General features: G+C 42.7%; 1 protein-coding gene across 2 annotated transcripts in view; it reads right to left on the bottom strand.

The window, feature by feature from the left end:
- ctbp2l (C-terminal binding protein 2, like) overlaps positions 1 to 13,406 on the bottom strand; it is a 187,979-nt gene that overhangs the window by 92,881 nt on the left and 81,692 nt on the right. For both annotated transcript variants that reach the window (XM_037544299.1, XM_037544302.1), the window contains exon 2: positions 7,532 to 7,725. In XM_037544299.1, coding sequence (XP_037400196.1) covers positions 7,532 to 7,589 — 58 coding nt within the window. In that variant the 5' untranslated portion in view covers positions 7,590 to 7,725. The remainder of the gene's footprint in view (positions 1 to 7,531; positions 7,726 to 13,406) is intronic.

Raw genomic sequence — 13,406 nt, 5'->3', positions numbered from 1 at the left:
TTCTGATTTCTCAGTCTGAGCTCTCGCTCTGATTTCTTTCTGATTTCTCAGTCTGAGCTCTCACTCTGATTTCTCAGTCTGAGCTCTCGCTCTGATTTCTTTCTGATTTCTCAGTCTGAGCTCTCACTCTGATTTCTTTCTGATTTCTCAGTCTGAGCTCTCGCTCTGATTTCTTTCTGATTTCTCAGTCTGAGCTCTCACTCTGATGTCTTTCTGATTTCTCAGTCTGAGCTCTCGCTCTGATTTCTTTCTGATTTCTCAGTCTGAGCTCTCACTCTGATGTCTTTCTGATTTCTCAGTCTGAGCTCTCTCTCTGATTTCTTTCTGATTTCTCAGTCTGAGCTCTCACTCTGATTTCTGTCTGATTTCTCAGTCTGAGCTCTCACTCTGATGTCTTTCTGATTTCTCAGTCTGAGCTCTCACTCTGATTTCTTTCTGATTTCTCAGTCTGAGCTCTCACTCTGATGTCTTTCTGATTTCTCAGTCTGAGCTCTCGCTCTGATTTCTTTCTGATTTCTCAGTCTGAGCTCTCGCTCTGATTTCTTTCTGATTTCTCAGTCTGAGCTCTCACTCTGATTTCTTTCTGATTTCTCAGTCTGAGCTCTCGCTCTGATTTCTTTCTGATTTCTCAGTCTGAGCTCTCACTCTGATTTCTTTCTGATTTCTCAGTCTGAGCTCTCACTCTGATTTCTTTCTGATTTCTCAGTCTGATGTCTTTCTGATTTCTCAGTCTGAGCTCTCGCTCTGATTTCTTTCTGATTTCTCAGTCTGAGCTCTCACTCTGATTTCTTTCTGATTTCTCAGTCTGAGCTCTCACTCTGATTTCTTTCTGATTTCTCAGTCTGAGCTCTCACTCTGATTTCTTTCTGATTTCTCAGTCTGAGCTCTCACTCTGATTTCTTTCTGATTTCTCAGTCTGAGCTCTCACTCTGATTACTCTCTGATTTCTCAGTCTGAGCTCTCACTCTGATTTCTTTCTGATTTCTCAGTCTGAGCTCTCACTCTGATTTCTCAGTCTGAGCTCTCACTCTGATGTCTTTCTGATTTCTCAGTCTGAGCTCTCACTCTGATTTCTTTCTGATTTCTCAGTCTGAGCTCTCACTCTGATTTCTTTCTGATTTCTCAGTCTGAGCTCTCACTCTGATTTCTTTCTGATTCCTCAGTCTGAGCTCTCACTCTGATTTCTTTCTGATTTCTCAGTCTGAGCTCTCACTCTGATTTCTTTCTGATTTCTCAGTCTGAGCTCTCGCTCTGATTTCTTTCTGATTTCTCAGTCTGAGCTCTCGCTCTGATGTCTTTCTGATTTCTCAGTCTGAGCTCTCGCTCTGATTTCTTTCTGATTTCTCAGTCTGAGCTCTCGCTCTGATTTCTTTCTGATTTCTCAGTCTGAGCTCTCACTCTGATTTCTTTCTGATTTCTCAGTCTGAGCTCTCACTCTGATTTCTTTCTGATTTCTCAGTCTGAGCTCTCACTCTGATTTCTTTCTGATTTCTCAGTCTGAGCTCTCGCTCTGATTTCTTTCTGATTTCTCAGTCTGAGCTCTCGCTCTGATTTCTTTCTGATTTCTCAGTCTGAGCTCTCCCAGAGATTCCCCATGATCTGGTTACTCAGGAGCATGTATACGTGTTGGTGGGATTACTGACAAAATCTGATTTTCTGCAGTTATCGCATTAATAAGTGCATATAAAAGGACTCTGATTTTAAAATCCGGATATGAAGCTTAAATCAGGTTCTCCAGGTGAAAAGTTGGTATTTGTTCCTTTTCATAACCGAATGTTTTAAAACAGAGCAGTAGAATAAAAGCCTGGAGGCGAGGCGAGGCGGGGCGTGTGGAGTCAGTCCAGCTTAGAACAGATCATTTCAGTGGATTATGGTTCAGTTATGTTCCCTGACTGAAGGCACTGAGATGGAGCCTTGAGGGAACCACCCCAGTGACGAGAGGGGGACTGACCCAGAGACAGTCTAGAACCTTTATTTCTGAGAGTGTACAGTAGAGCACATTTGACAGGACCATTACTTCAGTATCCATTCTAAATTATTCAGTAAACAATATGAATTATACAGTAACTACTATTAAGTATTCAGTAAATACAAGAATCTACTGAGTAACTACAATGAATTATTCAATTATTATTGTGAATTACTGCATGTAGTACATATAAAGGTTGAGTTATGAGTTGAGTCCCATGACAGACACTCTTCTTCCTCCTGTAGTCTTCTATACTGGGATATTGGTAACATTACGAATGTGGAAAAGTTTCCTTCATTTCCTAGAATTCAGGCAGATTTTCCACTGTGTGACCACAGTCCTCCTCCAGAGTGTATAACTAACCCTGATGACCATCTCACAGCACAGCAGAGCAGCAGAGAAGGTCCCAGGGCAAGAGGGAGTCAGTGGCACGATGTTTCAACCAATCAGCTTAAACATATTAGACAAAAAGGTCCAACAAAGTACAAACTCGTACAGAAAAAACATTACTTATAACATTCCTAGCGCTACAGTGAGCTTAATGCTGCTGTAAAAAAACCTCCGTCTCCATTTGTCATTTTTCAGTTTTTGATCAAATTTGGAAAAGGATTTCGTCCTTTACGTCGAACGCGAATTTCATGATGAATGGACCAGAAGAAACAACCCAAAATGACTTAGAAAGACGTCTGGTTCCATTGACTTACAGTAAAAGGAAAGCTGTTTTGTCCTTCTCCTGTAAAGTTACCGTTTTGGAGATACGAGGTTGTGTTCTGAAAGCAGTGATATGCTTTATATCCTGCTTTACTGCTGAGATAGGGAGCAAGAGATATTCCATACAGCGTGCCTGTGCCATCTCAACTGACAACCTGCATTTTAACCAAGGGCGATTAATTAAAAATCAATCTAGACAGACATTCAGAACCTCTAACCGATGTAATCCTGCCCATACGGTCAATACTTTGCTTTAATTCTGTTAATCTGTGCCCAACACTGTGAGTCCATGTGTGTGACTGTCCATGTGACTGTCCATGTGACTGTCCATGTGACTGTCCAGTCTGCATATGGAAGCTCACATACTGAGCAACTTGAACCAAAGAAAAATGCAGTGTCCATCGTTTGGACGCACTTTGGCTCTAGAGAAGACGACAGAGAACAGAAAGTCAAATGTAAACACTGGAAAAACAGTTTCAACGACCAAAGTCTCTCATTAAAACCCTCGAGAGACGACACAGTGCGCCATCGCAAAAACGTTTTCCCAAACTGCGGCACAAAACGCCACAATGAGAACCTGAAATCTGTTCAGCACTTCCAGCCACATCTGACCTCTGGTCAAGCAGGACAACGGACCCATACTTTGCACTTTTCACATGGCATTAATAATTTAAAATATTTATTTACAAGTTAAGTTATTTTCCTCTTTCCACACGGCAATATGTAACCTCAAACTCCTCGGGACCACCGGTGGTCCCAAACCGCTCTTCATCATGTTCTTCATAACGTTCATACTCCATAAGCTCCATTCAGAAGCTGGGCGTCGTGTGAGGCTGTAGCTCTTCTCTCCAGTCTAATAGACGGTGACGTCATTTTAAACCCTTATAATAAAAGAAGCTGAACTCAGTTTGTTTTTCTACTGAAAGTCGAGCCGTTTTTCCCCAAATCTGGGCTCTAAACTATAAACAGACGGCGTCTCTTCAGTGATCTGCTCTGGAAACTTCACTTTTAGAGAACAACACAAAGAGCGGCGCAGATTTTTGGCCTTCAGCAGTGAATTGTGTGCGTGTAGTGAAATGTGGAGATCAGAAAACACACGTTCTGTTCATTTGAGGGAGATTTTACAATAAATAAATAAAAATTACATTGATTTCATGCAGTTAGTGAATAATTTGTCCAGGATTTGGTCACGAAAATTCAGTTGGACAAACCAAAACACACCCTGGAGAGCAAGAATTCATTTTGTTTGTAAGAAACGCTGCGTGTGCTTTGATTTTAATTGTTGGAAATCATTCAGTAAATAATCATAAATGGGTCATATGCATGTTTTTCCTTCAATTACTTTAATCACAAAGATATGCACTCTCATTAGAAACAAATCCTGGTTTTAAGTGTTTATAGTACATATTTACATTACAAACCCTGAATTCTAAGGGCAAAAACCCAAACAATAAAAAAAGAAAATGAAAAAAAATCATTTATTAATCGTAATCGAACTAAAACGTTCAATTAATCGTGACACTGATTTGAGGTCATATCGCCCAGCATTACGCTAACCTCTCTCTGCAGGCCCCCTAGTGGCCATTCACCAACAGGATGTAAATCGGGTCATATTTTTCATTAATACAATCAAATAAAGTAAAACAATCTTCCTGTGTCTGTTATCAGGTTGACTAGGTCTTTACTGTCTGTCTGTGTGTGAAATGTGTCTGTGTTGAGCTGTTAATGAGCAATGAGGACCAAAAAGGGAGGGGCGAGAAAAACTACTTACACCTCTCTAAAGACAAAGACACACTGAGATGAAACTGCAGCGCCAATCATATCAATTAATCCTGCACCACCAACAAAACAAACAAACAGCATTTCAACACAAATACTTTCAGAAATGTTGCTCGTTTACTTCTGAAGACAGAAATCCACTTCAGTTCTGTAAACCTACACATTTCCATCAAGACATACCAGGCATGTCCAATCCAAAGCCCTGGAGGACCGAGGCAGCACCAAAACTGCCCCGACTCTGTTCTGCCCTCTGAAATCTCCAGAGTACTGCTGGACTTTCACCACTGCATTTCAAATGAAGGCAGAACTAACACTGCGAAGATGCAGCTGCTAATGTTTGGGGTATATTTGTTCAGAATGATTTGACAGTTTACTTTTCCAATATATTATTAAAGCACTTACTGAGGCTCTCTTGGCCCAAAAGTGGTTTAAACACCTGGAAGGTTTGAGCGCTGATGAGCACCGGGAGGAAATAAGTGGTCTTTGGCTTTATTCCCAACACAGCACTGTCATTAATACAGTCCCAATATTTACACTTCTGACATTGTTTTCCTGTGAATAAACCTGATCAGGCTTCACCACGGCGAGATGCTGCAAACCGACAAGGAAGGCACGTCCACTGTGCACACACACTTGGGTTTTATTAAATCCCTGTGGTTTTATAGTTTATCCTCTTCTCGTTCTTTCTTATTCTAATTTGACTGTATTTTTCACGGCAACTGACAGGCGATGAAGCATTTCGCTGCACGTTACACTGTGTATGGCTGTCTGTGTGACCAATAAAGCTTGACTTAATTTGACCATCGTACTAAACACCCATTAAAAAGTAGGTGTGCCCAAACTTTTGATAGGCGGTGTACAATAAAACGCAACTGTGCTGCATCTGCAGGGGACCTGGCAACCCAGGGTTTGATGAATGTGCCTTCTGTTCAGAAGTCAGACACTAACATGGGGCTGAAAAGGGCCCTGCAGAAGCATTCGTGAGACTTCCCGGGGTCGTGTTTGAGGCTCTGGGTCAACGTGTACAACAACACTGCTTTTGGGGTCATTTATAGTGCACAAAAGGTCAAATGTAGGTCATGAAATTTCATTCAGGCTGTTATAATCGCACACACCCAAGACTTTAAACCATGTGGAACTTTTGTGGCCAATTACCAACAATATCATCAACACGGCTGCACGTTATGGATATAAAATGCAATATTTGACAAAGCTGTTATTAAGGTGATAAATTATGATTGATATAATCTGCCTCTGAGTGGATGTGCAGTCTCACGGTGCATGAGGGAATCAGACTAAAGCCAAAAATGACCAAAAACCAGCATTTACCTAGCTTTCCATATATAGCCTTACAAAAAAAACTAATAAATATACATTTATTTCTTCAAAAAGCTCCTTATGATCATGCAAGTTTGTTGTGACGGTAGCCATTAACGTCCCACACATTTTACGCACAATTCTGGATGTGAGAACAGTCATTATGTGTAAAGCATTTTTACAGACTAGTACAGGGGTCGAGTCAGATCAGCAGATAATAATAAAATAATCCTCCTCTACAGTAAAATAAAGCTCTGCTGATCCTTCAACACAGTTTAACAGTAAATGGTCTTAAACGCTGGAGTTAATGTAGAACTGCTGATTCACCCTTTAACCCTGAAGATCAGCGCAGACGGCTGGTCACCATAGCAACACAGACGACAGTCTCGCCCAGCTAGTAGCTACGAAACGGCTAAGAGAGAGATTTAAGACGGACGTCGATAATCTGGAGACGAATGGACTGATTAGTGTTTATAGTCACTCCAGCTGCTTTCCTGATACGTTTAATCTGCAGAGAGAAACTGACGAACACTAAAAAGCCGCGAGGCTGAAATTTCTCATTCGCCTAATTGTTTGAATTCTCCCGTCCCACCTTAACCTATCATTATGGCACCTCAGGCACCTTTTAAGGTGGAATGGGAAACTTCAAACAAGAAGCTGGCGAATGAGAAGCGACTTCAGCCTCGTAAAAAGTCAAATGTTGAGACGTTTTACAAGAACCTGATCTGCTTCTGTGGGAAAGTTTCCTGCTGGAGATGTGAGAAAAGCGGCTGTAGCTGAACAGAAGCTGAAAGCAGAGCAGAGCCAGTCTGAGTTTATATTTTTAGCCTATTAGAAATGAAATGTTGTGGCTCTCAAGTGGTTTGATTTTTGTTGAAAGGACACAATGACCCTTAACATTTGAGTTGCGACCCCTGGATTAGTAGATCAGCCCGTGTTCATGAAGGCTCTATGAGCAGGAGTGCTGATCTAGGATCAGATTCCTCTTCATCACCACGACTTTACAGAGAGGAACAAGCTCTAGATCAGCTCTAGATCAGCTTTGTGAATGTGACTCGATCTACTAGTGTGTAAAAAAATGACTATTCTCACTCCCAGAACTGTTCATAAGATCTGTAGAGCAGCTCTGAGAATAAATTATACAGATGTTGTACATTCTTAAAACAGATGGTTCTTCAAAGGTTTCTTTAGCAAAGATAACAGTTCTATATAGAACCATGAACACTCAGAGAACCCTATGCTGATTGAAGGGTTCTTTGCATTGGGAAAGTGTCATTCAGTTTGACTGAGGGTGTGCTGTAGATGGTTCTATATAGAACCGCTTTGAAAAGGGTTCTACACAGCACCAAAAAGAGTTTTGCTATAGTTACGAAGTCAAGTCTAAGCTCAATCAATCTGAAGAACACTTTCATGATGCTAAGAACCCTTTAATCATGCAAATGGTCCTTTGAGTATTTATAGTTCTATATAGAACCATTATCTCTACTAAAGAACCTTTGAAGAACCACCTTCTAAACTGTGCAGCGCTGCAGGTAGAATTCTCTGCGTTTTTCGTGTGTTGAGTTATTCACTGCCGTTTTCGCTGATCCCGAGAAAAACGTGGCTGTTAATATCGACCAACTGATACATCAGTCCAGCTCTAACAGACCCAGGCGTCTCACTGTGTATGTTGGTTGTTATGGTCAAGCACAGACCATCTACAGCAGGCTGGGAGGGATGGACAGGCAGTAACGGATGAAGTAAACCTGCTCTTACCCTCGCAGATTCTGTCCAGCCGCTGCCTCTTGACTTTGTGTTTGTCTGTCAGAGCCATCGTGGAGCAGAGCCGTCTACCTCACTCACGATCTCCTTTTCCCTCGCCTCTCTCTTTAGCTCACTTTCTTCAGGTGTGGGTCAGGCTTCAGTTACAGCGCCGTCCACCCTAAACGGGGCATAACCCCACAGAACACCTGCAGGAGAGAGAACAGACACGGGGCCACTTAATACGGACTCATACACAAACACACTCACCACACTTTAAAACACAGCCTCAAATACGAAAACAAAAACACGAAAATATAAAATTTGATCAGGTCTAAATGATCCCATACGCCAGTCAGACAGAGCATTAAAACCACCTCCTTCTTTCTACTGTCCACTTTATCAGCTCCACTGACCGTTCAGTTCCACTCTGTAGTTCTACAGTTACAGACTGTAGTCCATCAGTTTCTCTGATACTCTGTTACCCTGTTCTTCAGTGGTCAGGACCCCCATGGACCCTCACAGAGCAGGTACTGTTTGGGTGGTGGGTCATTCTCAGCACTGCAGTAATACTGATGTGGTGGTGGTGTGTTAGTGTGTGTTGTGCTGGTCTGAGTGGATCAGACACAGCAGTGCTGCTGGAGTTTTTAAACACCTCAGTGCCGCTGCTGGACTGAGAATAGTCCACCAACCAAAAATATCCAGCCAATAGCGTCCTGTGGGCAGCGTCCTGTGGGCAGCGTCCTGTGGGCAGCGTCCTGTGGGCAGCGTCCTGTGACCACTGATGAAGGACTAGAGGATGACCAACACAAACTGTGCAGCAGCAGATGAGCTGTCGTCTCTGACTTTACATCTACAAGGTGGACCGACAAGATAGGAGGGTCTAATAGAGTGGACAGTGAGTGGACACAGTGTTTTGTTTTGGCTGATGGACTATTTGTAAGTTTGAAAACTGTGGAAAAGTGAATTTCTAACTGATCAGCCACAGGCAGGTGCAGGAGAAACAGGGTCAAGAGCCTCACCACAAAACACATCAGAGGTCACTTTAATAAAAGCACTGATGACAGAACACCTGGATAAGAGGCAACAGGTGGCCCACATGAGATACAGCACTCGACTGAGTCTCATGCACTGCGACAGAAAATGAAGCACAAAACATTCATGAAATATGAAAAATAAGGGGCCAACTGTGGCTGAGTGAGAGACAAAGCTGCACTGACCACTTCTGTCCAGCAGAGGGACGTGACGTCTTCTCAGAGAACTCACCTTGTGCATTTATATAACACATTTTTCCGCCCACAGACTGAACTAAATAGGTCTACTACAGTAAACACGCATATGTACATATTAAAAATGCACATTTTGTAGTTCACATTAAAGGAAACTCAATTTAAGCACTAATGAGAATGTCCTAATTGAGCCAACAAAACAATATAATACGTGAATACATGAATAAAAAGGCTTTGCCGCAAAAAAGCAGTACTTACAGGTCATTACAAACCTCGGGCAGCGCAAGATAATTAGCCTAATTTCAATAAAACTAGCCTCATATACAGCATGTAATCAAAGTGACCATTAATTCATTCATTTACGGCTTGTTTATTTTAAGGTTATTTACTCTTTGGATTAGAACTTTTCCTCTACAACAGAAAAGCCTGCACACACGCACACGCACACACACACACACACACACACACACACACACACACACCGGCTGGCTTCTCAGAAGCTGGTAGGGTGTAATCAATAAGTGATCAATAGAGGAGAGTAGTGACCCATCTCAGACACTCCACTCTCAAAAACAACGGTGCCCAGTAGGGTTCCCTGGAGTGATGGACCAGCAACGGAACAGCGGACACCTGGCCTGGTCCTGGAGATCTACTTGCCTGTGTAGTCTTGTTCCAACCACAATCAGCCACACCTGCTCCAGCAGGCATCGGATTCTTTTCTCAAATCAGGTCTTTTGTTTGATACGACTGGCCACACGGTTACTGGTCACTGATCAGATAGGATTTGTGCGTCCAGACATCACCAGTCTATCGGCATGGGTTGCCATGGTAACGACACAGGCGTCAGCAACTTTTCGCCAGTGATGTGGATTTCAAAACGGAGAGACGGAGGAGCATCATCTCCCCACCAAGCTCTTCAAAGTCCTCTGGCATCTGCTCTTCTTGACTCACTCTGGACTTGATGCGGTCATCGTTTGTTGAGTGACACAAAAGGCACTTTGAAACCCGATTTAAGCGCCTGGAGCGTCCAGACCGAGACACACAATCACATTTTAAACCACTTCCACATGTGCTTTGGATCCGATTTACGAAAATCAGAGTTCATCTGTTTTTTTTGCTGTCCAGACCATCAAAAATCAATCTGGATGAGGCCAAAACCGAGAAGGGTCTGGCTGCAGACGCACTCTCAGCCTGACGCGCACCACCAGCCGTCGGCGCCGCTCTGACACCGCAGTGTTTCTGTTGGTTTTATGAGGGAAAACAGTGAAACACAAACTGCTGGGCAACAAGAACCACACTGAACATATATTAATGTTGTCATATATAAATATGAAAGAAAAAAACCTACCATGACAACAAGATTTAGGATTTAGGACAACAGGATTTATTTGCAGAAAAAACCTGAAGGCCACGCTGAAGGCGACTAGAACCAGGTACCAAAAACTGTAATACGGATTAAAGCAGAACTTATCAAGCATTCTAGCAGGTCGAGACGACGTACAGACAACGTAGCACTGATGACTTTTGCCCACCATGACGACGAGACCTGGACGTCGGGTTTACTCGCAGAACAAACACACTGGCCACTGAAACATTTTGAAATGTTTTGAGACTCTGGCATTTGAAACGTGTTGACATCTAAAGACACTGACTGATTGTGCTCAGTCTTAGAAGGACGAGGCACTGACAGGATCTGGGGGCAAACTCTGGATCAGGACACCACCAGCAATCAGGCGCTGTTTGGGCTGGGCAGCTCAGCTGACCTCTGACAGGTGAGATGCTCTGTTCATAAAGCTCCTTCTGTCCGTCTCTCACTCACTCCAACCTTCCTTCTCCTAATCTCTCACTCTCGCTCACTCTCAGCACGTCACCCGCTCACTCACTCCGTCTCCCTCAAGGCCCCATCAATCAGATGCCCTGGAACAGAGTGTGGGAGTACATGTGTGCCCACACCACCGCACACACACACACACACACACACACACTGATCTACAGCAGGAACGCTGCGCTGGACGCTGCGCTGGACACTGCGCTGGACGCTGTACAGCCGTGTTCCGCTGTACAGCCCCATTTCCAAAAATGTGCAGAATGTGAACAAAAACAGGCTGCAATGACATGTAAATCATGTAAACCATGTTTTTTAAATTTATATTTGTTTATTATATTTATTGTTTTAAAAAATTTGCCCGTTTTGAATTTGATGCCAACAACACGTTCCAGTAAAGTCGGGACGGGTCTGTTCACCACTGAGCTTCATCTCCTCCTCTTTAACAGCTCTGTGAGTGTTCGGGAACTGAGGAGACGCTGCTGCAGCTCTGACAGTGAACTAAATAGAAAAAGATTTTCAGATGTTGATTCGTCGGACCACCAGACACTTTTCCACTTCCCCTCAGTCCATTTTAAATGAGCTCAGGTCCAGAGAAGGTGGCGATGAAAAGCAGAAGTTCTTTGCTGTTTTATGTTGAGAAACGTTTTTTCTTGAATTGTTGCATATAGATGCTCTTTATACCCAATCCTGTTACTGACCTGCTGCCAATTAACATTCCGATGGGTTTTTTTTTTTAGCCTTATAGAACTTCACCAACCTTCTGTTGCCCCGTCCCAACTTTTTTGGAACATGTTGCTGGCATCAAAGTGTCTTTTTACTATTTTCAATGAAAGATGTTTAAATGATTTGCATATAATTGTGTTTTGTTTTTATTTACATTTTGCACAGCGCCCCAACTTTTCTGGAAATGGGGTTGTATATGAAATGTTTTTTTTTCCCCACAAAACAAGACAAAAAATATAGACAAAGTTTAGAATCTGCCATTTCCACACCGCTTTGTTAATTTCAAGGGAGAAAGTGACAAAGTAAATGTAAAATAGCAGGGCTACAATTAAAAAACCTCACAGGACTACTGTGTTAAATGTTCCCACAAACTGGCAACCAGCATCCGAGTGCCATCACGCCCCCTAGCTGCCAACACTCGCTGCGGCGTGCCGTCTGTGAGCCCACGGCCAAAGCCCAAATTGAATTACCATGGTAAAGCGGGCAGTAATGTGATAAGGTGCATAGATATCGCAGCGGTTTGCCATCAATCGTCCCCGTTTGGGAAGAGGAGAGAGATGCTCGGTGATGTGATTAATTGGCCCCGCTGAAGTAAGAAAGGCCTAATTTGGTTCTGTGAGCGGACAGAGCCGTGGTTTGGGAGGGTAATTGGCTGGTGTTGATTATGGGGCTGAGTTAGCAGTGAAGCTGACAGAGACCACAGCCAACACCAACTTATCCAACACTGCAGCTCACAAGAAATACAGCACAGAGTAGATTCGCCCTTTTTATTGAACATTTTCATCAATTTCAGTTAAAATTTTAAATTACATAAATGTGAAATCATATCATCTCCTTTATTATAATGTATTTCAAATAGCATAAACCTTGTCTCCGTTTTCTTCTCTGATTATTTGACATTTTAAACACACCTGTTGCTTTTTACACTGCATGTAAATTTGATGATGAATGGACCAAAAGAAAGGACCCAAAAGGACTTGGAAAGACGTCTGGTTCCTTTGACTTCCGTTAGAAATAAAGCACGTTTTTTCCTTCTCCTGTACAGTTACAGTTCTGGAGATCAAGGTTTTCATCTCACATCAGTGACTTGCTTATATTAGACTTTTATTCCTAGTTTAATGTTTTTGTTAATGCAGCGTTAGGACTGCCGCCCGATCTTGCTGTACTCTGTGCTACGATAAAGTATTTTATCTTATATTGTTTTTTTTTTCTCTCTATGTGTCAAAATCAGCAGATCAATAAAATTGTGCACGATTTGCAGTAAAATGATTTAAGTGGGTTTCTTTACAGAGGACTGCATACAACTGCATTCGGGTGGGGGGTACTCAAACTTTTGACTGGGAGCGCACATCAACACAAAGCACAGCCAACCCGGCCTCGACCTTTAGCTCAGATACACACCAACATGAAACATCCATTCATTTGAAGCTTTTCTTCATCATCATCACCATCATCATCTCAGAGATGGGGAAACGAGTGTGTGTGTGTGTGTGTGTGTGTGTGTGTGTGTGCGCGTGGAATAGTTTGTGTGTGAATTATTCAAAAGGTCAGACCACCTGCATGCTGTGATTCTCCTCTGACGCTCGACGCCGAACGCCTCTGCTCAGACATGGAGAAAATGAGGCTGCTTATCATTTCGAAACAGGACAAAAACAACAAAAAAAAAAAAGAAGGAAAAGAAAAATACGGCGGGTTTCTTTTCTGTGGAGGAAGAACACAGGTTTGTGTGATGCACCAAAATTGATATTCATCAATTATTCATTTCCTGACATTCAGGCCAAGAGCCTAAAGGTTGCCAAGCACAGCTGGCCTGGCTGCCAGGACGTGACAACTTCTCAAATTCACTGCTTGTTTCTGAGTCGGAGTCTATTTGCACTTTCCTTCCAAATCAACAGAGGCTTGTTAAATGAAGCAGTAGAAGCCGTATCGCCCCCTACGCTTCCTGTAGTGTATTACAGTCTGTCAGAGCGACTGTGTGGATCATATGAACATTATAGAGCTTTTTAAATGAAACAGTAGAAGCCGTATCGCCCCCTACGCTTCCTGTAGTGTATTACAGTCTGTCAGAGCGACTGTGTGGATCATATGAACATTATAGAGCTTTTTAAAT

This window comes from Pygocentrus nattereri, chromosome 13, assembly GCF_015220715.1.
Source record: "Pygocentrus nattereri isolate fPygNat1 chromosome 13, fPygNat1.pri, whole genome shotgun sequence".
In the NCBI taxonomy this organism is placed as follows: domain Eukaryota; kingdom Metazoa; phylum Chordata; class Actinopteri; order Characiformes; family Serrasalmidae; genus Pygocentrus; species Pygocentrus nattereri.
The sequence above is the reverse complement of the archived record's forward strand: the minus strand, read 5'-3'. Positions and strand labels throughout refer to the sequence as shown.